Genomic DNA, 20631 nt, shown 5'->3' with positions numbered 1-20631 from the left:
TTTGGCTCCTTGTTTCAGTTTTGTTATGTTGTAGTTCTTTTATTAAACATCCTCCATTCTCCCTGCACATGTGTCCTGCCTCCATGCTTCCGCGTTACCATACCTGTGGTGTACGGTGTCATATACCACGGCTGTCAACCAATCAGAATTTAGCATTTAAAGAGCAAGTTTTATAGGCACAACTCTTTGGTCCATGCATAAGGATAATACAGGCACAAGGCATAACATTAGTAGGTCTTTGGACGCAAACTGGGTAGGCATTAAGGGAAAAAACGTTTACGCTAGAGTCCTGTAGGACGTAGACAAGGCCTTAGGCGTAACATATGCATTTGTTTGCAATGTTCCTTTAGCATAGCTGTTCTGCTTCTAAGTTATAAAGCAACAGCAGGTAGGCAGCAGTAAAACTAGCATAGCCTCTGAGAAATAACCAAAAGGGTTCTTGATGAATGAATGAGCAGGAAAGGTGCCAAAATAGCCTTTCCCCCCCAATAGATGGCAGTTAACTTTGGATAAGATGGTCCTCTAAATGACTCAACTGAAAATATCTATTCAACCAAATTTGCTTTACACAAAATTTGCTTTACATCTATTCAATCAAATTTGCTTTACACTCCCTAAAATTGGCTGACAATTTTAGGGAGTGAGTTGGTATTATGTTAGTTTATTATACTTAGTTCAAAAACTTTTCTGGGTGAAAGACGATTATGAAACACTTATATACTATGGAAGTCTTCTGCTACTACAATGTAAAAAATAGACATCTTGCTCCTTTAAGTGAAGGTTGACAGCCCAAGGAAAACAGATGAAAACGAAACAAAGCATAGACAGGTAGAACGGTATAATTCATGTTTTGTGCTCTCGTGATAATATGTACTCTGTGCAGAGGGATTCCCTAGCAGGAAGGTGACCATGAACACCCGGCTGTAGTGTGTCTTCTAGTCTGTATAGTTCTCAAAATCATGATACTGAGTTATTGGGGTGGGCCTGGTTAGATGACGCCATTGCACATCTTAATGAGGGCTTGACGATGCGATGTTAATTAGCAGTGAACAAAGTTAACATGATGAAGTTATTGGTTCATGTTTGGGATGACAAATGTGAATTATATCAATATTTAGAGTATTAACTATTTATTTAGTAACTTATATAAATGAATAGGATCATTAGAAATAATTTACTAAATATAATTATATATAGCCTAGTGGCATATGACTGATTTAGTCAGTAGTCCTACATTGATTGTAAACTATAGCCTAACTAAATCGAGTTTATGTTAGGGAATAGACATTAAGGAAGCAGCAAAGCTTGAAATCCAATCTGATTAAATCCCTGCTTAATAATATCCTCCGTCACTTTGGTGGATCGCCTGAATATTATCGTCAATCATGGAATTTTAAAAATTTTGTGAGCGAAGAGGTGGCTTTACGTCCTGCTGTGGCATGTGACAACAGAGGATGAGCAAACGGTTAATCCGTATTCGACTCAGCGCCAACGGTTAAAAGTAGGAGGCAGGAAGAGGCGCGCTAAGCACCAGGTGGAGCCGAGACATCATGCAGGCGGTGTCCTGCGCCTCACCGATCACAGCGGCGTAGAATGCCGTCCGGAATGTAGCACCGGCAGCAGTTTTCTCCTCAATTATGGATTCTTCTATCTGACACTTTGAGCTGTGCGTTAATTGTTCAGATAGTCAGCAGTTAAAGCGTGACTATCCTTTCCAGAAGCACCGTCGAAAAATGTCTCATTGCGAATAGAGACAGTTATGTGTTGAAAGCACGCAGGCTACTCTGCATACCTTTGAAGTCTACTCCGTTGCGCAGTGGGCTGTATATGCTCTGTCTGCCTCTTTCGTGAACGAGATTGAGCAGCATTAATGACTGTTGTTGGATAAATGACTTCTGGCAGTCTCTTCGAGGTCTGTGGACGGAGCCAGCGGCTGTATGGGAAATGAACGTGGCCGGGAAAAAGCAACGTGAACTGATAGAGCGACCAGCCAGCCTCTTGGTTCCAACTTGGGCAAGTATAAGTACTCTAAACCTTTCTTTAACGTAGGCTACTAAAAATACATGATGTTTAGTTTTTTTAATCAGATACATTCCTGTTCTGGATAGGAAAGGTTAGTTTCGGGAATTATCACAACATTAGGCTTGTGTAGATAGCACGGAGCAGGCTTGAGAAATGGGATGCAAACACGTTCCCAGCATTTTCTCGTCTAGCACTCCTATAAAGTTTTTTTTAAATTATTTTTGTTTTACCTTGACTTAGTCTATTCTGTGTTCCTGCATTTATAGCGTTGCCATATTGGTACCTGAATACTATTGTTCACGGGCTTCTGCTTATCAATGAGTGGCCAGATGTTTTCCTTAATTGTTATTGGTTAACGAAACGTCGAATTTGAAGTTGTAATTTAGAAGATTATTACAGTACCTCTATGCGCTTGATTTAAAAAAAAATCCCAAACCACTACAGAATATTTATTTATATATTCAGCATACATATTCATTTTAACATTATTTTTTATTATCACATGTCGTAAAGGGTGGGAAGTTATGACGAATGTACGTTGTCAGTTTTCACATATGCGTCGAGGTGCACCTCTAGTCTATAATCTCCATCTGTGAAGGTTTGACATTGGCCTTAAACCTATTTTAGGATGGCACTAGAAAAGGCTGCGGGGAAGGAGCTGTGTTTTTCAGACAGGCAACGTTAGTTGGCAATGTACAGAGTGTACCGTGTACTCATTGCCCTGAAACAGCCGACTTATACTAACGAGACATTATTGTATTTTCCAGAAAAAAGTTATTAGGCTGTGTTTATACTGCAGTCCAATTCTGATCCTATTCCACTAAATTGGTCTTTGAGAAATCAGTTGACTCTCTTCAGTGCACATCTTTGTAAGACATTGGAATTGAGCTGCCTGTGTGTACACAGCCTGGTCTGCTGGTGGTGTATGCATGGCCGACAGAGTTTGGTTGTTAACACTATACTGTGGACATCAACACCCTTGATGTGTTTGCACAGGCAGCTCAATTCAAACCCCCCCCCCCCCTCCCCCCCAAAAAAACCATAAATAATTGGCCTGATTGGTGAAAAGTCCAATTACGGTAACAAACATTTGAATTGGACTTAAGTCAGTCTACATCATCTGTAGTCTACACCTCTTATTCTTCAGTTTTTTAAAGTGAATTCCCATTTCCTGTTTGAAAAGGGTGAAATTACTCCCCAATGTCAGAAATATACCTGCTGTGACAAAAGTTGAGTCTTTGATGTAAAAGGGAGATAGGAAGTAATTAAATGTAGCTGGGCAACTTCTGACATAAAGTATGAAGAAAAAGGCTGAACTCGTTAGCATTTCTTGTCAGGCAGCGCCATCACGATGTACGACAGAGCTAATTCCTGTGCAAACTCACAGAGGCTTAGTCTTTATTTTATTTATTTTTTACAGATTTTGGCAGTAAATTCTTAGATCACGTTGTTATTAACTTATGAGCAAACCTGTCAGTCAGTATTTGTTTTCTCTTCCTTTATGAATCTCAATAATTTTTAAAAGGTGTTAAATGCCACCATTACCTTCATTCACTGGGATCAACAGTTCATATATTTCCATGGATGGGTCTGATTTTTGAGGTGATTACAGAGAGTATTTTTGTCTCTGCAAAATCCTTGAGATGTTCTTTAGCTTTGCAGTGCGAGCATCTTACTGTATGCCCTTGTCTGCCCCTTTGTCTTTATAGAGGAAGGTTTATGCTCTATTTTTAGATGAATCCATGTCCCACATCATATACAGCAATTATGGTTTCTTCACATTCTGCAGTGGTTTCCCGAACACGTTGGGTATACGGGACCCTTTTTTAAATCGCAAACCTTCTCTAATCAGGGCCTAACTTGTAGTAGAGAGAAAAAGCATGTAGTGAGTTTGACTGTGCATAACTGAATGAACCAAGTCTTGGGACCAGTGAAGGAACATTGTGCCTGACCCTGGACAAGTGAGCGTTCAATTTCTTTTACATTTCTAAATAATTTCTTACAATGCAGTAAGTATTACATTGACAAGTTGATAAAATATTAAACCGAGACGTGAAAAGGTCTAAGAAAAAGTACTTTGTTCTGTTGAGGGAAGTTCCTAAGACTTTACGGGGCATTTCACCCTGGGGGCCTTAGCTGGTTTGTATCTTGTGTGAGTGATTTCTAGGTCATTGAGATTTCACACCTAATTGGCCAGAAGGAACATTGGAATGGGATTTGCGTGATAAAACAACACACTATTAGGTTAGAACATGTACTAAAGGAGGAGCAAGATCTGAAAAATAAATTGAGTCCTGTTTTCCTTCATTTTGCATAGCCTCTTAGTTTTGAGCATGCTAATAGTCAATTGTTCTGTAGTTGGAGTTGTCCTTGATTGATAAAGCCATCAAGTGTCTTTCAGCGATGGTCCTTCCTATCAGCTGATATCTAGATAAATGTACAAGATGCCAACATTTTTCCTCTGTGTAAAAGTACTTCCTGTATGGGGGAAAGGACTGCCCCTTTCCCCTCCCTATCAACTCCCCAGTTTCTGAGAACATCCTGTAGACTAGCAATTTCTAGCTAGCTAAATAACTTCACATTATGCAACACAATGGCGTGCATCATGGCATGGAGGATTAATTTTTGAAAGTGATCTTACATGGTGATATTGAACCATGCATGTTTGAACTGGAGTAGGCTCACAAATATGATTTGAGAGAAAATGGAAGCTTAAAATATCTGGATCAGCTAGCTACATTCTTCAGCCGATATCCTGAAACATGTACAAATACAGCTAGAAGAATGCATTCACATATTGCATTTGTGTTATATATATATTGCAACAGTGTTATTGGTGCCAATTTGAAAAATAAATTAATTATATTGATTTGTGCTTTGTTTATTGTTAAATAATGGCTGTGGGAATTAACTCACTACATCTTTTGGGTAGTGTCTCATTGCAGTTGAGAGAGGACAGGCCCAGGGAGAACGAAGGACGTTTAATAAAAATAACTAAGGTACAAAACAGAATGGTGTTACAAATAGGAACAGAATCCAAAGCATGTCCAACAAGATACATTAGGGAAGGAGGAACTTAGATAGGCAGACAGTGATGAGGAACACAGGTGAGGGCAGTAACAAAAAACAGTTGTCCGTGATCCAAATGAGGGAGAGGGTAATCCAAATGGATTTCACTGGCATGGCAGGCCTGCCCTTCCAAGATGTGACAGGTAGGTTTAAAAGCTACAGTAACTATCTGTGTCTAACTATCTTTAACTGCAAAATGCTAACAGTAATCTTTTTCCATATTGGCTTCAGTACTATCATTAAAACATTTGAGGAAACCTGTTCTACCCGGGGGAGGCCCCAGACAGGGCCCAACAGGCAGGAAATCAATCCACCCACATTGCCAGGCATCAACCAAAGGGACACCCACCAACCACAACCACCCTGAATGAGGGCCGTGTATTGCCAGCAGAGTACAGCCCAATTGCACAAGTTTGCAACAGAGAGACAACAACAAGCCAGTGACTCTTCCCCTGAAAGGCATTGCAGGGAGGGCATCCCAGAGGCGACGAGAGCCCTCCTGACAAGACAGCAAGGGTGGACAATATCAAGCCTTCTGGTCACTTTCACACCCCCGGGCCAGGCTACATCTAATTATAAACCGTGCTGTAGAGATGAGTTTTTAGTAGACAGTTGAAAGTTTGCACTGAGTTTGCATTTCTAACCTTAATTGGCAGATCATTCCACAGTAGTGGATCTCTATGAGAAAAGGCCCTGCCTCGGGCTGTTTGTTTAGAAATTCTAGATACAATTAAAAGGCCTGCATCTTGCAATTGTAGGTTACGTGTAGGTATGTATGGCTGGATCATTTCAGCAAGGTAAGTAGGAGCCCTAACAGGCAGCCAGTGTAAGGACGCTAGTACAGGAGTGTGTTCAATTTAGGTTCAATTTAGGATTCTAGCAGCCATGTGCAGCACTAATTTAAGTTTATTTATTGATTTATCGGGGTAACTGGAAAGAAGAGCATTGCAGTAATCTATTCTAGAAGTAACGAAAGCATGGATTAGTTTTTCTGCATCAGTCTTTGATAGAAACTTTCAGATTTTTGCAATGTTTCGAAGATGAAAATAAGCAACTCTTGAGACATATTTTATATTTTAATCAAAGGAGAGGTCAAGGGTAACGCCAAGGTTTCTTACAGTTTTTTGGGATATGACCATGCAGCCGTCGAGGTTCACAGTGAGATCTGCTAACAACGCTCTTTGTTTCTTGGGTCCTAAAACAAGCATTTCTGTTTTTCTTGAGTTTAAGAGCAAGAAGTTCTCTGTCATCCACTTCCTAATATCTGAAACGCATGCTCCCAAAGTAGCTAATTTTGGGGCTTCTCCATGCTTCATTGAAATATATAACTGTGTGTCATCAGCATAACAGTGAACATTTACATTGTGATTTCGGATGACATCGTCCAGAGGCAGCATATATAGTGAGAACAATAATGGGCCCAGAACCGAGCCTTGAGGAACACCAAAGCATACCTTTGACTTGTCAGAGGAACGGGAGGTTCGATATTGGCCTATAAATGTTTAATATGTCAGGATCCAGATTCGAAGAGGCTTAATGTCCGCTATTTTAATGAGTTTGGTACACATCCAGAGGAAAGGGAGTAATTTATTATGTTCAACATTGGTTGACCTAGCACAAGAAATAGCTCCTTGAATAATTTTGTTGGAATCGGGTCTAGCTGACTGTTTGTGGATTTAGAACTCATTACAAATTTAGTGAATGTGTCGAGCAATACGGTATAAAAATATTCAAGTGTCCCCATTGACACCTGGTCAGGGAGGTTCAGGACATTCTCAGGACAACTGAGATTTTGAGGACCATAACGATTTAAGGAGGAGTCAGTTATTTATTTTCTAATGGTGATGATCTTTTCATCAAAGGAGTTCATGTATTCATTACAACTAAAGTGAAGACCCACTTCACTTGTTGAGCTTTCCTTTTTTGTTAACTTTGCAACTGTATCGAAGAGACATTTTGGATTGTTTTTGTTCACCTCAATCAGGATGGAAAAATAAGCTGATCCAGCAGACGTGAGTGATTTTCGGTGTTGTAGTGTACTGTCTATCCAGGCTAGTCTGAATACTCACTTTCGCTCCAATTTTCTGGAGGTTTGCTAAAGTGCTCTAGTATTGTCTGTGTACCAGGGAGCAAGTTTCTTGTTGCGTATTTCTTTTGTTTTTAGTGGTGCAACTGTATCTAATGTATTTCGCAGTGTTGAGTTTAGATCCTCGATTTGATCGTTTACAGATTTATTTACTCTGTCGTTAATGAGCGAACTTGTAAGAATATCAAGGAATTTATTTGTAGTCCGAGAATTTATAGTACGGCTTTTGAAACTCATGGATTTCTTGTTTTAACGGTAAATGTAATAAGACAGTCATCCGATAATCAAATTATTAATCTAAATTATTAGATCTAAAATATCTATTTCTTGTGACAGGACTAAATCTAAGGTGTGATTGTGGCAATGTGTTGGACCTGAGACATGTTGGATAAAACCCAAATATGGCTTCAAAGGCTTTTTGAAGGGGATCATTGGACTTGTCCATATGAATATTGAAATCGCCAAAAATTGGAATACTATCTGCCATGACTACAAGGTTAGACAAGAACTCTGGAAACTCATTGAGGAACATTGTGTATGGCCCGAGGGGCCTATAAATAGTAGCTATGTAAAATGATTTATCGGCCTGGTTAACTTTCATGAGTAAAACTTCAAAAGATTGAAAATCAGTGATGTGTTTGAGAGTAAATTAATATTTACTGTCATAAATATTAGCAACACTCCCTCCTTTTCAGGATGGACGAGGGACATGATCACTAGTATAGCCAGGAGGAGAGGCCTCATTTAAGGCAATGAATTAATTAGGCTTTATCCACATTTCACATATACCAATAACATCTAGTTATCTTGTACATTAATTTACTGCAACTGCCTTTGGAGCAAGGGATCTAACATTTGGGAGTCCCATTTTGAGATGCGAGGTGATACAGTCATTTTTATTTTTTATTTGTGACCGAGGTGGAGGAAGGCTTTATCTTAATAAGGTTGTTTTTGTTAGCACTACCTTACTTTTCTCAGCCTGGAATGAGTCACAGTGGCAATAGGTAAAGCTGTACTAACTACTCTGGCTGTGCAATTACATACTCCATTATGCTAGCAGGCTGGCTAACAGCCTGCGGCCTGACCTGAACCCTATCTCATGGTGAGGTTATAGGAGTGAGACTCCTGTCAATGTTCCTAGACAAAAGAAGAGCACCACTCCAGCTAGGATGGGGTCCGTCGCTCCTCAGCTGATCAGGCCTGGCCCTATTTCTGGGAGAGTCCCAAAAAGAGAGCCAGTTATCTACAAACTCTACCTCCGGCGACAGGGCAGAACTCCGTTTTCAGCCAGCGATTGAGTTGCGCAAGTCTGCTGTAGAGCTCGTCACCACCCCTAGCTGGGAGGGGGCCAGAGACAATTACTCGATGCCGACACATCTTTCTAGCTAGTTTACACGCTGATGCTATGTTCTGCTTCGTAACCTCTGACACTTTCATCCCAACGTTCGTATGAACAACAAGGTCAGCTTTCACAGTGCAACTGCGATCCTCAATCGGCAAGGGAAACGGTGAAACGGCATGAATTGGCTTATCAGTAGGAAATTATCATTTGGAAAGGTTGTTTCTACTGGTAAATGTGTCTGTGTTATTGTTTGTTGGCCTGGTATAAGCGGGATAAATGTGTCCATAATGTCCCCTCTTTGGTACCTGTGAGATCTTGACATGGGGTTGCATTGGGGTACAGTACATCTCCACCAGGGAAACGCATACGCCTTTTAGCGTGTTTGCTTGTAATATGCACACCTTGGCACAGAACACCACACGGGCATGATCAAGGTTAGTGTTTCAAAAATAACTGTTGTTTTATAAGTTATGTTTATTTAATTCTCCTACCAGTTTTTCTCTCTTTTCTCTATTTGCTATTTTGTTAGGGAGGTGGTGTCTATGTTTGCTATGAATGCTGGAACCTGTGGTGTTTTTCAACAGTACATGTAATAATTTACTTTAAACAAAAGTGTTCTGGTTTCAGAAAAGAGTGGTGAGTGGTGACTCTCCATGGGTGGTCAAAATGAAGTTATCGCTGTCATCTAAGGCCAAGCCCAATGCTCCTCAGGTATTTTTAATTTGATTAGATAAGGATGCCACATGTGCTGTAAGGCCCACCTCCAATAAATGTGGACGACATCTGAACAAGCTATGTAATTATGTACACCAATCTGGCAACCATATTTTTTATGAAAGGACTGCCACTGTGAACTAGCACTTATCAAGTACTTATCAAGACCTTGACTACTTGGTTCGGTTGAGTTTGTCTTGGACCGTGTCAAAATTCTGAAATGTCTGTGGTTCCCCAGGAGAGGATCTTCGACTAAACCAGTGTACTCTGTGGGTGGCCATGAAGTATCTCTAGAACTGTCAAACCGTGTTCAAATCTTCCTTCAGGACTGGATGTTTTCAGCTATGTTCTGTAATGAAAACTTTGAGTTACAGAAGAAAAGAAATAAAAATCATGCAACCGCCCACAACCCCCCCCCGTCCGTCCATCATGGAGGTACCTCTGAGCATGGGCAACAAAAATATAATTATACCCTGGTGGAGTGTGAAAGTCGATGGAGTTGTGGCCAGGAAATCAATCAGGCTTAATATTAAACCAAGTGAGTACTCCTGGCGGATCTGCTTTGAAAATGTCACATCTAGAGCTACCTTGGTGGCTTTTAACCTGTCTCCCTATCATACTGTATGAACACAATGCAATCTCAACAAGATAATAATTCTCTCATGATTCCTATAAGATTAGCTGGCTATTTACTTAGCCAATAAAAACAAATGCAACTCCTCCCCTGCAATTATTAATGCTCCGCAATCTTTTGTTGTGATTTTCATTTTGACTTAAAGCGAGGACTTCATGAATTTTAATGATGTTTCCCATGCATTTCAAAAGAAGATTTTTTAATCTGCCTTGTCTCTTTTAAAATCGGATATTTGTGAGTTGCATACCAGGTTCTGCTGATTTGCATGAGATCTATTTACTTTGCAGTCATACTGTCATAATGAAGTGTAACATTCATATTATATTTACTATGTTTCATTGTGCATAGATTGTATCAATGAAAAGTAAGTATATAAATTATATGCATACCATGTGCCTGTGAGCTGCCAGGCGATGAAGTAGTCAGTCAATCGATAGTCACGGCCAGATATCTCAAAAATATGTGTCATTTTACAGCCTGAAATTCCTTACAAGTCAGGTATTCCTGCACAACTGCAGGACCAAAGTATGCCTGGTCCTCAACTGAGCATCACTTTGCTCACATTATCCCTCAAGGGCAGATTTAAATGACGGCAAAATAGAGGAAAGCTGCCATGAGTGCTGGTTTCTGATCCTCTGCCTGTACATTTTGATTCCAGGCAGGAAAGATCATAAAGGGAAACAGATGAAAGACCAAGCCTGACAAAAGCACTGATTGTGACACCTGCCAAGAAAATCCAGTACTTGTAATTTATCCACGTCCTTTTGGAACTGAGCATTTCTACCCATTGCAACATGTGAAGCAGGTTGCGTCCAAAATGGCACTCTAGTAGTGCCCTACTTTTGACCGGGCCTCTAGGGTAGGCAGTACAATATTACAGAATATAGGGTGTCCTTTTGGATACACCCTTGGTCTCTAAAGTGGTGTAATTATTGTCCTTGCACTGGGTCTATTTTACTCTTGTTGATTACTGCTTCGCACTGTGCTCTCAAATCTGTTTTAAGGGTCTCTCTCCGTAAATGTGAATGCCACAGTCATTCTGCATGCGTTTTTATTTTGATGTTTGTTTGCCGAGCTGTTGCTGCTTCTCAACACACTCCCTGCTTAACCAGGAAGTATTCACCGGTGCATGTGTGCTTGGAGGACAGAGCCTTCTCTCGCTAACAGACACAGTTGGGCATGCATGCTCCACGACGAGTGAAGGCGTTGCTGGGATGTGACGAGGCAAGGCGTTGCTGGGATGTGACGAGACAAGGCGTTGCTGGGATGTGACGAGGCAAGGCGTTGCTGGGATGTGACGAGACAAGGCGTTGCTGGGATGTGACGAAACAAGGCGTTGCTGGGATGTGAGGAGACAAGGCGTTGCTGGGATGTGACAAGACAAGGCTTTGCTGGGATGTGAGGAGACAAGGCGTTGCTGGGATGTGAGGAGACAAGGCGTTGCTGGGATGTGAGGAGACAAGGCGTTGCTGGGATGTGACGCAATAAGGCGTTGCTTGGATGTGAGGAGACAAGGCGTTGCTTGGATGTGACAAGACAAGGCTTTGCTGGGATGTGACGGGACAAGGCGTTATTGGGATGTGACAAGGCGTTGCTGGGATGAGACGCGATAAGGCATTGCTGGGATGAGACGTGATAAGGCATTGCTGGGATGAGATGCGATAAGGGGTTGCTGGGATGGGACGAGACAAGGCGTTGCTGGGATGTGACGAGACAAGGCGTTGCTGGGATGTGACGAGACAAGGTGTTGCTGGGATGTGACGAGACAAGGCAGGCCAGTCCAACGTCCCAACCACTGAGTACTGACGGTGCTCAGCCAATTTACACAGCTCCTGCCTGCAATCACACAGCTGTACTGCCATGCAGTAACTTATGCCGCATTTCCACTGGTGCTTTACCCCGATCCAGGGCTACACTAGTGATTTATGCTAATGTTGGCTCTTAACATTCCTGTTTCAGCTATACGTTTGGTACTAAGGACTTAAAGAGGGTCTCAGATGGGGAGGGAAACCGTCTGTAAAATGAAGGGGTTACTAGAATTTAAGAGGTTGCTTTATAATGCTGGAGAATTTAAGATGGCTTACGCAAATGTCTTAATGTAAAATATTTCATATTAAATATGAAGATTGATGTTACACTGTAGGTATTTTTAACACTGGTGTGAGATTGTTTGTCAGAAGAAATTCCATATTGTGTATCCCAGACCAGTGTCCTCATAAGTGCATTGTTGTCATAGGGTATTGGACCGCAGCCTAGTGTTTTACACAATTATGGGGGTTTGGCAGACATTACCAATTAATTATAAGCCTTATCCAGGAAATTCCACCAAAATTGAAAGCAGTGCTTGGTCCTGGGCCAAGAAAACGGTGGGTCATTTGTAGTGTTAGACCGATGACCGATCCTGATATTTTGGAATTAATTTGACCGATAACCAATTTTATATGCTGATTTTACCCTTTAAATAAAACAGGTTGTCCAAATAATAACATAAAATTAATTTGTATGTGGCACATTGCTGGTCTTTATTTAATTTACAGGTGTAGTTTGATTTGTGTCACAGATTTTTATCCAAAGACTCAAATAGGAAAGTACTTTACTTTGCTTGGTTGTTCCTAGAACCACTGAAAAATGACTGTATCACACTGCTGCATATTTCTTTTGATAACAGAGGATGCCTTCCTGTTAGCGGTGGCTGGGAGCAGTTTTTAGATCTTCGCACCAGCGGGGCATTTTGATCAACTACATGAAAGGGATTATCCAAGGGCTGATGTCCAAGGGCTGATGTCCAAGGGCTGATGTCCAAGGGCTGATGTCCAAGGGCCGATAACCGCTAAATTAGTAAAAGGCAAAAAAAGTTCCAGGTAGGTCAAATAATTGAGTCAAATACCTGGTCCTAGGCATTTCACCACTTTCCCCTGGTTTCTATGTGGGCATGGCAGGTTTCTGTGTGGGCATGGGCAGTTTCTGTATTGGAGTGGCTAATTTCTGTGTGGGTATGACTGATTTCTTTATGGGAATGAGTCGTTTCTGTGTGTTTGTGACTGGTTTCTGTGTGGGTTGTCTTGTTTCTGTGTGGGTGTGGCTGGTTTCTATGTGGGTGTGGCTGGTTTCTATGTGGGAGTGTCTTGTTTCCTTGTGGGTGTGGCTGGTTTCTGTGTGGGTGTGACTGATTTCTTTATGGGAATGAGTCGTTTCTGTGTGTTTGTGACTGGTAGCTGCGTGTTTGTTTCCGGCATTATTTATCGTATCTTATTTAGCAGTGACAGTGATGTGATTGGACAGTTGACAGCAGTGTTAAATGGTATCAATATCTACCAATATGTACCAATAGCATAGTACTTCCAAAGCATTCCCTGGATGGTAGCAGTGCTGAGGGGCTCAACTGATAGTCACTTAGGGATGAGTTCAGTACACATCCAAGCATAAATGTAGAGAGAAAAACCCCATTAGCTAAATAGAATGTAAATTCATTTGCAACTGCCAGGTAGAGAACGCCAGGCAGAAAAATGTGCTGCAGGAAATGCAAACTTTTAAGGTTTTAAGACTTTCTAGTTAGTTATTTACACTCTACAATGCTTATGAAAAATTCATCAACCTCTGCAAAAACCCAATTCACATAAAAATTCTGTACTTTCTAATTTATTTTCCTGCCATAGCGAGCTGGATATGATGAAGGTGTAGCATCCGCGCTTGTGTTGTGTTCCTCGTATTGTCCAGCAGGGTACCCCCTGAGTTTCTACAAGTCTTTAAATAATAGTTATTTCCGTCGTAAATGTAAGGGAAAATGCATGACCTAAATTCCAAACTGTCTTTGAAAAATAATTGGACCCTTCTCTAAAACTTAAAAAGAGGCACAGATCAAACATTACTGCTGTCTAGAGATTACATCCCCTCTACTTCTGTTATAAGGGAAGGGGATCTGGCCTACCTCAGAGGTGAGGAGAGGTTACTCTTACTCTAATAACTCAAAGCTCATTGTGGTTTTTGAAAACATTACCGACATTAACATAGATTTTAATCTCAGGTCTATTTTTGTAACAGTGAATAATTCAAATGCAAAACCAACACCTGTACAAGAGTTGCTTCGTGCCAAGTAACGTGGTTGAAAGCAAGGTTCAACAAAAGTTTCAAAATCTAAATAATGGAACACTTTTTCTGGTGTATTTTTTGTTAGTGTCACGGCCTTTAAAAAATGTTTTATTCTGTGGAAATTTCAACAATCAGCTTTTTTTGAGTATGTGTGTGATCTTTCCCAGCTAATTCCATCACCCTCTCAGCAGGTAGTGATAGAGACATGTAAGTAGGTGATGGAGTGATCTGACAAGACGGGAACATGACATCAGTGAAGAAATCAAATCTAATGTTATGTGTCACATGCCTAGTTAACAATCAGTGTGAGACTAGCAGCAAAACATTGTCCCTTTCCAGGAAATTCCAAGTAAACATGTTCACGTAAATATAGCAATTTAAAGATATGAATTAGTAACACAAGGAATACACATTGCCAGTCAAAAGTTTGGACCAGTACTGTATTTAGAAATACAGTGATTCACACAACAGTGACATAATACAAAAACAATAATGCCTTTTACAGCGATTACTACAGAGTCTGTCCAGGGGTATGAGGTCATTTTAGTTTATTTCCATATAGGTAGGTGTAGCTGCAGATTGGTAATAAAAAGTCAAAACAGCAAAAAGAACGTGTGTTTTTTGTTTCGTTTCTTTAGGCAGTAGAGGGTTTACTCAGCACTACATCTGCCCACATGGGAATACAGCAGTAAGCATACCGTCTGCCAATGGGACAATGACTTCAGTGGTTAGACAAGGCCATCTCGGCATTATATAATGTCTCTGAAAACAAACTCCCTTTTCCCACTGCCATGTTGCTGGTTTAATTTTTTGTGTGATCAAACACCGGGCCCAGTCTTGAGATGTTGGCGTGATTTACAGTTTAATGCATGGTTCTGTACATTGATCCTCTTGTGGAATTAATTGACAGGGTGCTTTGTGATGTTGTTTTGTTTGCCTCTTTGTCCAGTTTTTCAAAGAGCTCCTCTAAGCCGAACATGTTGGCCTTCTTAAGAAGTTCTTGTGATGTCTCCATAAAGGAAAAGATGGTGCTTTGTGCTCAAGCAAAAATGGTTGTTAGACAAGCATTGCTCGAATTCAAACATATTACTTTTAAACCAAAGCCCTTCAAACATATTGTGAAGTTTTACCGGAATTACTTTTAAATCAAAGGCAGTTATACCTGACTGGAGGTATAGTAAAAACAATGCAGCATTCTAGAATTCTCAGATTCAAATGTGAATGTTGAAAACTGTTCATTTATTATCGTCCATCTATTGTTTTCCCAGCCCATTATGGTGAAAACAAGAGACGTAAGGAACAGAAAGGCATAGAAAAGATGTATGGGGGATATAATCTGAACAGAAGCAATAGCACAAAACATTAGTGTCTTAAAAAAATCAAAAAGCATTTTGCTAGTATTTTTTTTAAAGAGGCAATGAGGCTTCTGTTGTTTTTGCGAGAACTAGGCCACCAGAAAGACTGGTTGTTTGGAAGATCGAAAGCCCCGGGAATGGAGAGAATGCTGAATGCAGAAAACAGATGGTTATGTCGATAAGCTATTGGCTTTACACACAGACTTTCATGTTTTGAGTGATAAGATTAGTTAGTTACTGTAGATAATAAATTATTTCTCTTCCGTCTCAAACCAATAAAAGATTAATAAAATTTCACTGCGGTCAACTTTTAAAATGTTTTCATCTTCTCATGGTGTAGCCTCACAATCATTAACATATCCTTATGTGGACATCATCATTTGGATAAAGATACCTGATAATGAGTGGGCCTTGGACTCATGTTACAGTAGGAGACAGTAACATGTCTAGGTCAGAGTCACTCAGGCATTTAAAATGCTGTTCTTCTCAACAGACAAAATCTGGAATTGCCCTGCTGTACAACAAAGAGACCAGGAATACTTATGACGTTCGTCTAAAGCTGACAAAAGAGGTGTTAACCATACAGAAACTGGACGTGGTGTGCACAAGAGGGGGTGACCCACGATTAAATGTAAGTACTTAAGCTATATTGTACCTTGATGTGGGTGTCAGAGTAGGTTCTCACTAGCCTGAGAGCCAGCCTTCTTCAGCTGGATCATTCCAGTGTGCCACTCCTTGTCATTGCCATGGAGCACATGGGGTGGACTGTACGCTGAAGAGACTGGTCCTCGGGCTAGGTTTGCCCATACTTGGATTCACCAGGCACCGATACTGTAACTAGCGGTTGACTCCAAATTCAATACAGTCTCCGCGTTTCTTTAAATCAGCGTCCATTCAGTGTGACCTGAGGAGACTTCAGGTCCATTCATGTTAATATAAATCCCTAATGACGAACAAGAGCTGAGCTGGCACAAGCTTTTCACATCCTGATTCAAGTGACGTGAATAGCTGATGATAGCTTTCGCTGGATGTAATGGGGACACAAATATGTGATCCACCTTGGCTCTGGTATAGTAGTTCAAGCTACGCTTTGTACCTATGGAAAATACTTCTGGACATAACCGTGGGTAGCCTGATGTTATGCAGTCCAACCTTGTTTTAGCGTTTCAATATAATTTTACCAAGGTCAATTCCCGTTTTTTAAGCACAGAACTGTCGTACTCCGAAGACAATCAGCTGGAGGTCTGGGTCTAAGCATCAAAGTAAGTGTTACACTTTCATCAATATAAATCGAAAGGTTATTGGCCTTTTAAAGATTTTAAGCCACGTGAGTCATGCATTGTGTAGACGGCAAGGTCACTGTGAGAGACTTTCTTTTAGATCAAGGCACCATTCTCTGTGGAATTAAACTTTGATGATCCGCTTTGTTGTTCAGTGCAGGAAGGCTGATGTATTCCTGGTAGATGAATAATGTTACACTTTGTGATTTAATAATTACCTTTCTCATGTTACTCCTAGGGGGGGGCTGAACATAAAGTGCCTGTGGTCATTTCAAAGATTTTTAAAGATCAAGTAGGTAAGGCAGTATTGAACATTTCTCACAGTGCTGTGTACTGAAAGATGTGGCATTTATTCTGTGGTTATGAGGGATATCAATGTCAAACACTTTACAGATGTGTCGTGAAAATGAATTGAGCCAGTTTTGAACTGTTATGTGGATTATAATTCATTTGTTTGTTGTTTATTTGGTTGTTGTTAATTGTTTATACTTTTATTGTTAGCAAACCAACTGTCACATTTTGAAGTGGAAAAGAGAAAACTTAAGTTTAAGACTTACAAAAAGTATTTTTTTAAGATACACCATTGCCACACACTTCATAAATACTCTGATAACCAGAATTAAGTTGCTCAACTGGAAAGTTTCTGATTAGGTTTATAAATAGTTTATTTGGAATAAATGAAAGACAAACAGTTTCAAATGAGCTATTAGAAACCCTTGGTGGTCAGGATAAGCCTGTGATAGAGTCCCAGAATAGCCAAAACCCCTAACCCTTATTTGGTAGTGAAAGCATGAGAGCAATCCCTCTAATGCCCCGGAGAGCGAAGTTACATCTCTTCTAAAGAGACTTGTGGAAATATTATGAACAGTTAAGAAGTTTCATTGTTTTGTTAGCTCTGCTGCAAATTAGTTAATATCCCGATTAGTTCCGTATTTCATGGTTTTCTGTGTTCTTCAGAGCTCTGGGATGTCAGTGAAGATTTGGCAGACAGAAACATTGATTGCTATTTCCATCACATTACCATGTATGAAATGAGTAATTATTTTCTAATGTTTTCATTAACCTTTGACACTCAATGATTGGCGCCTACAGCAGATCAGACCGGGAGGCTATTCGTTGGGGACGCTATGCTACAGGTTAGTGCACCAGTTCTTACCTCGTATCCATCCAAGCTGACTGAGGTCAGATGTGAGAGACGGAGAGATCTGCTCTTTGAATTTTAATTGTGCTCTTCTCATCCATTGAAACGTGAGAACTTGAGGTTCATGGAGGGAAAAAATACTTTGAGATATGGACATGGTTACACTGATTATAGAAGCAACAGAAATCTCTGAGCACATTACTTTGCTATTATAAGTATTGTCCCTAACAGGCAATTAGCATACGGTGCTGCTTGAAAGTATAGGAACTACAGAGGGTTGGTCATTCTTTTTGTATAAAACACTACATAAAACTCTAAATCCTGATTGCATCCCCAATTCAAATAAAGGACAAACAAAAGCACATCATATATTTTAATTGTTTATTTAACAAAGGTGGTTTATTTAACAAAATATATGTGCAGAAATATGTGAAACCCTTCATTCAATAGTTTGTGGCACTGTAGATAGCAGCTGTTGGAAGACAGGTCAACAACTTTAGCTTCCCAACTGATTTCCTGACATTCTGTTGAAAAATCTCTTGATATATCGATGGTTCCCTTGACGATGTCCAGTCCACCCGGTACAGAGAAGGAAAAGCAGCCTCAGATCATTCCCACCAGCATGCTTGATTGTTGGGTTAGGTTCTTAATGGACTTCCAGAAACCTTCAGATTTGTTAAGACAGGCAGTTCAGTTTTTTACAGCACACGCTTTTTCCAACAACCCTCCCTTGAATTTAGATTGAGTGGTCGTCTCATTATTGAAACATGCACGGTAACCTGATATGCAGCAAGGGAGGTTTGCAAATCTCCAGACGCTATGTTTGGGTTGGCATTTACCTGATTTATTATTTTTCTTGTGGCCCTTGGGGATATTTTGGGAGGGCGTCCACTTCCAGGCTGAGTTGCTGTCATGTTAAATATTCTCTTTTGTACATGATTGGGCCCACGGTGGACTGAAGGAGCTCCAATCCTTTTGAGGTGGTTGGTTAGCCTTCCCCAGACTGATGTGCTGTCACTCCTTTCTTCTTGATGTTCTCTGACATTTGATTTCTTCTCAGCATGACTTGTTTTGCATTCACCTGTATGGATAACACCAAACTGCCAGTGTTGCTAAATCCTATTTACAATATACAGTACCACTCAAAACATAGCAGCTGTACACGCTTTACACTGGGTTATATCCAGTTTGCCATCCAAAAGTAAAACGGCATCTATTTGCAACTGTTGAATGTCAAGGTCAGTCTTGTTGTGCATTGGATTCAGTGTCTTTTCTAAATGAATGTTTGTAGCTAACTTTGTGTGCTTTGTCTTTTCTCCTGTCCTTTGTCTAGATCAATGGCATTAATGTTGACAATTGTACTCATGAAGAAGTTGTAAGTATAATTATATCAGCTGCTGTAAAGAAATTGTCACATGTAATCTTTTCCAGACTTGAAAGAAAAATCATTTCCCTGTGAGCCCAAAGCTAAGACATGCTTCGCCAAGCAAGAGGAGCTCTGTCATTTTATACAGGAGACTAATTTCGTTTGTTTTGTTTTCTAGTCTGGACTGTGACAAATCGATAAGGAGTAGATTCATCACACAAAGGCTGTGCAGAAATTGAGCTCCCAGTTTAGGAGAGCTATGATTCATCAGCTATCACCCCCCCACCCCTCCCCATTTCTATACATCTCTACCTCTCCCCCTCTCTGTTTCTCTCTCCTTCTCCATCTCTCTACCTCTCTCTGACTCTCTCTACCTCTCTCTGCCTCTCTCTACCTCTCTGTACCTCTCTCTACCTCTCTCTGCCTCTCTCTACCTCTCTCTACCTCTCTCTACCTCTCTCTGCCTCTCTATACCTCTCTCTGCCTCTCTCTGCCTCTCTACCTCTCTCTACCTCTCTCTGCCTCTCTACCTCTCTCTGCCTCTCTATACCTCTCTCTGCCTCTCTCTACCTCTCTCTACCTCTCTCTGCCTCTCTCTACCTCTCTCTACCTCTCTCTGCCTCTCTATACCTCTCTCTACCTCTCTCTTTCTCTCTCTCCCTCTCTCTCTCCCTCTCTCTACCTCTCCCATTCTCTCTTCTTCTCTCCCTTCCCCTCTCTCTCCCTCTCTCTCCCTCTGTCTCTCCCTCTACCCCCTCTACCTCTACCTCCACCTCTCTCTCCCCCTCTCTACATCTCTCCCTCTCGGTCTCTCTCCGTCTCCCAACTCTCCACCTATCCCACTCTCTCTGTGTGCTGTAGCTCCAAACAGCTGTTATGTGCTATTCACCTCGAGAACGTCAGAGATATCATGAGAAGTGTCACTTATGAAAAACATTAAGCGCATAAAGGCAAGCTGTCTCAATAGTTGCAGGCTATAGCAACAAAGGTGGCAACTGATGTTGTTGGGAAGAAGTAGAATATATCAACTGTAGACAATAGCCTAGGGTAGTATCAGTCTTGAAATGCTAGTGTGTCATTGGCCTCTGCACATTTTTAGGCATACTACAAAAACTATATATTTCTTGACTTGGATCTGACTTGTCATAACAAGTGCAAATAGCTTGCACAAGTCTGAAAGGGGTTGTTAGATCTCAGACACTGAAAGGGTAATTACTGCGTTGTTAGCTTGGATTTTTGCTAGCCTCTCACAAGAGAATGAAAGGCTATATTTGAGTAGTGCATGTAATCACCAAAGTGACATGTGATTTTAGACAGGGCTAAACTGATGATTGCATATTCTGTGCTTAGCTCAAAGTGTTGTAGACAGGTCTGCCGGAGTTTTGTACCGTTTTATGTACTTGTTGCCTACTGTTCCATTGATCTGTGATGATCAGCTCTCATCCTGTCTTCCTGCCTTGTCCTGTCTTCACTCTCATCCTGTCTTCCTGCCTTGTCCTGTCTTCCCTCTCATCCTGTCTTCCTGCCTTGTCC

General features: G+C 40.8%; 1 protein-coding gene across 1 annotated transcript in view; it reads left to right on the top strand.

Moving 5' to 3' along the window:
• The first annotated feature begins 1461 nt into the window (after positions 1-1461).
• Positions 1462-20631, top strand: part of sntg2 (syntrophin, gamma 2) — a 38515-nt gene continuing 19345 nt past the window's right edge. The window contains exons 1-6 of the mRNA XM_010901694.4: positions 1462-2013; positions 15805-15942; positions 16517-16573; positions 16830-16887; positions 17684-17727; positions 19066-19107. Coding sequence (XP_010899996.1) covers positions 1945-2013; positions 15805-15942; positions 16517-16573; positions 16830-16887; positions 17684-17727; positions 19066-19107 — 408 coding nt within the window. The 5' untranslated portion in view covers positions 1462-1944. The remainder of the gene's footprint in view (positions 2014-15804; positions 15943-16516; positions 16574-16829; positions 16888-17683; positions 17728-19065; positions 19108-20631) is intronic.

Source organism: Esox lucius, chromosome 15 (genome assembly GCF_011004845.1).
Source record: "Esox lucius isolate fEsoLuc1 chromosome 15, fEsoLuc1.pri, whole genome shotgun sequence".
Taxonomy (NCBI): Eukaryota; Metazoa; Chordata; class Actinopteri; order Esociformes; family Esocidae; genus Esox; species Esox lucius.
This window is presented reverse-complemented; position numbering and strand designations above follow the sequence as displayed.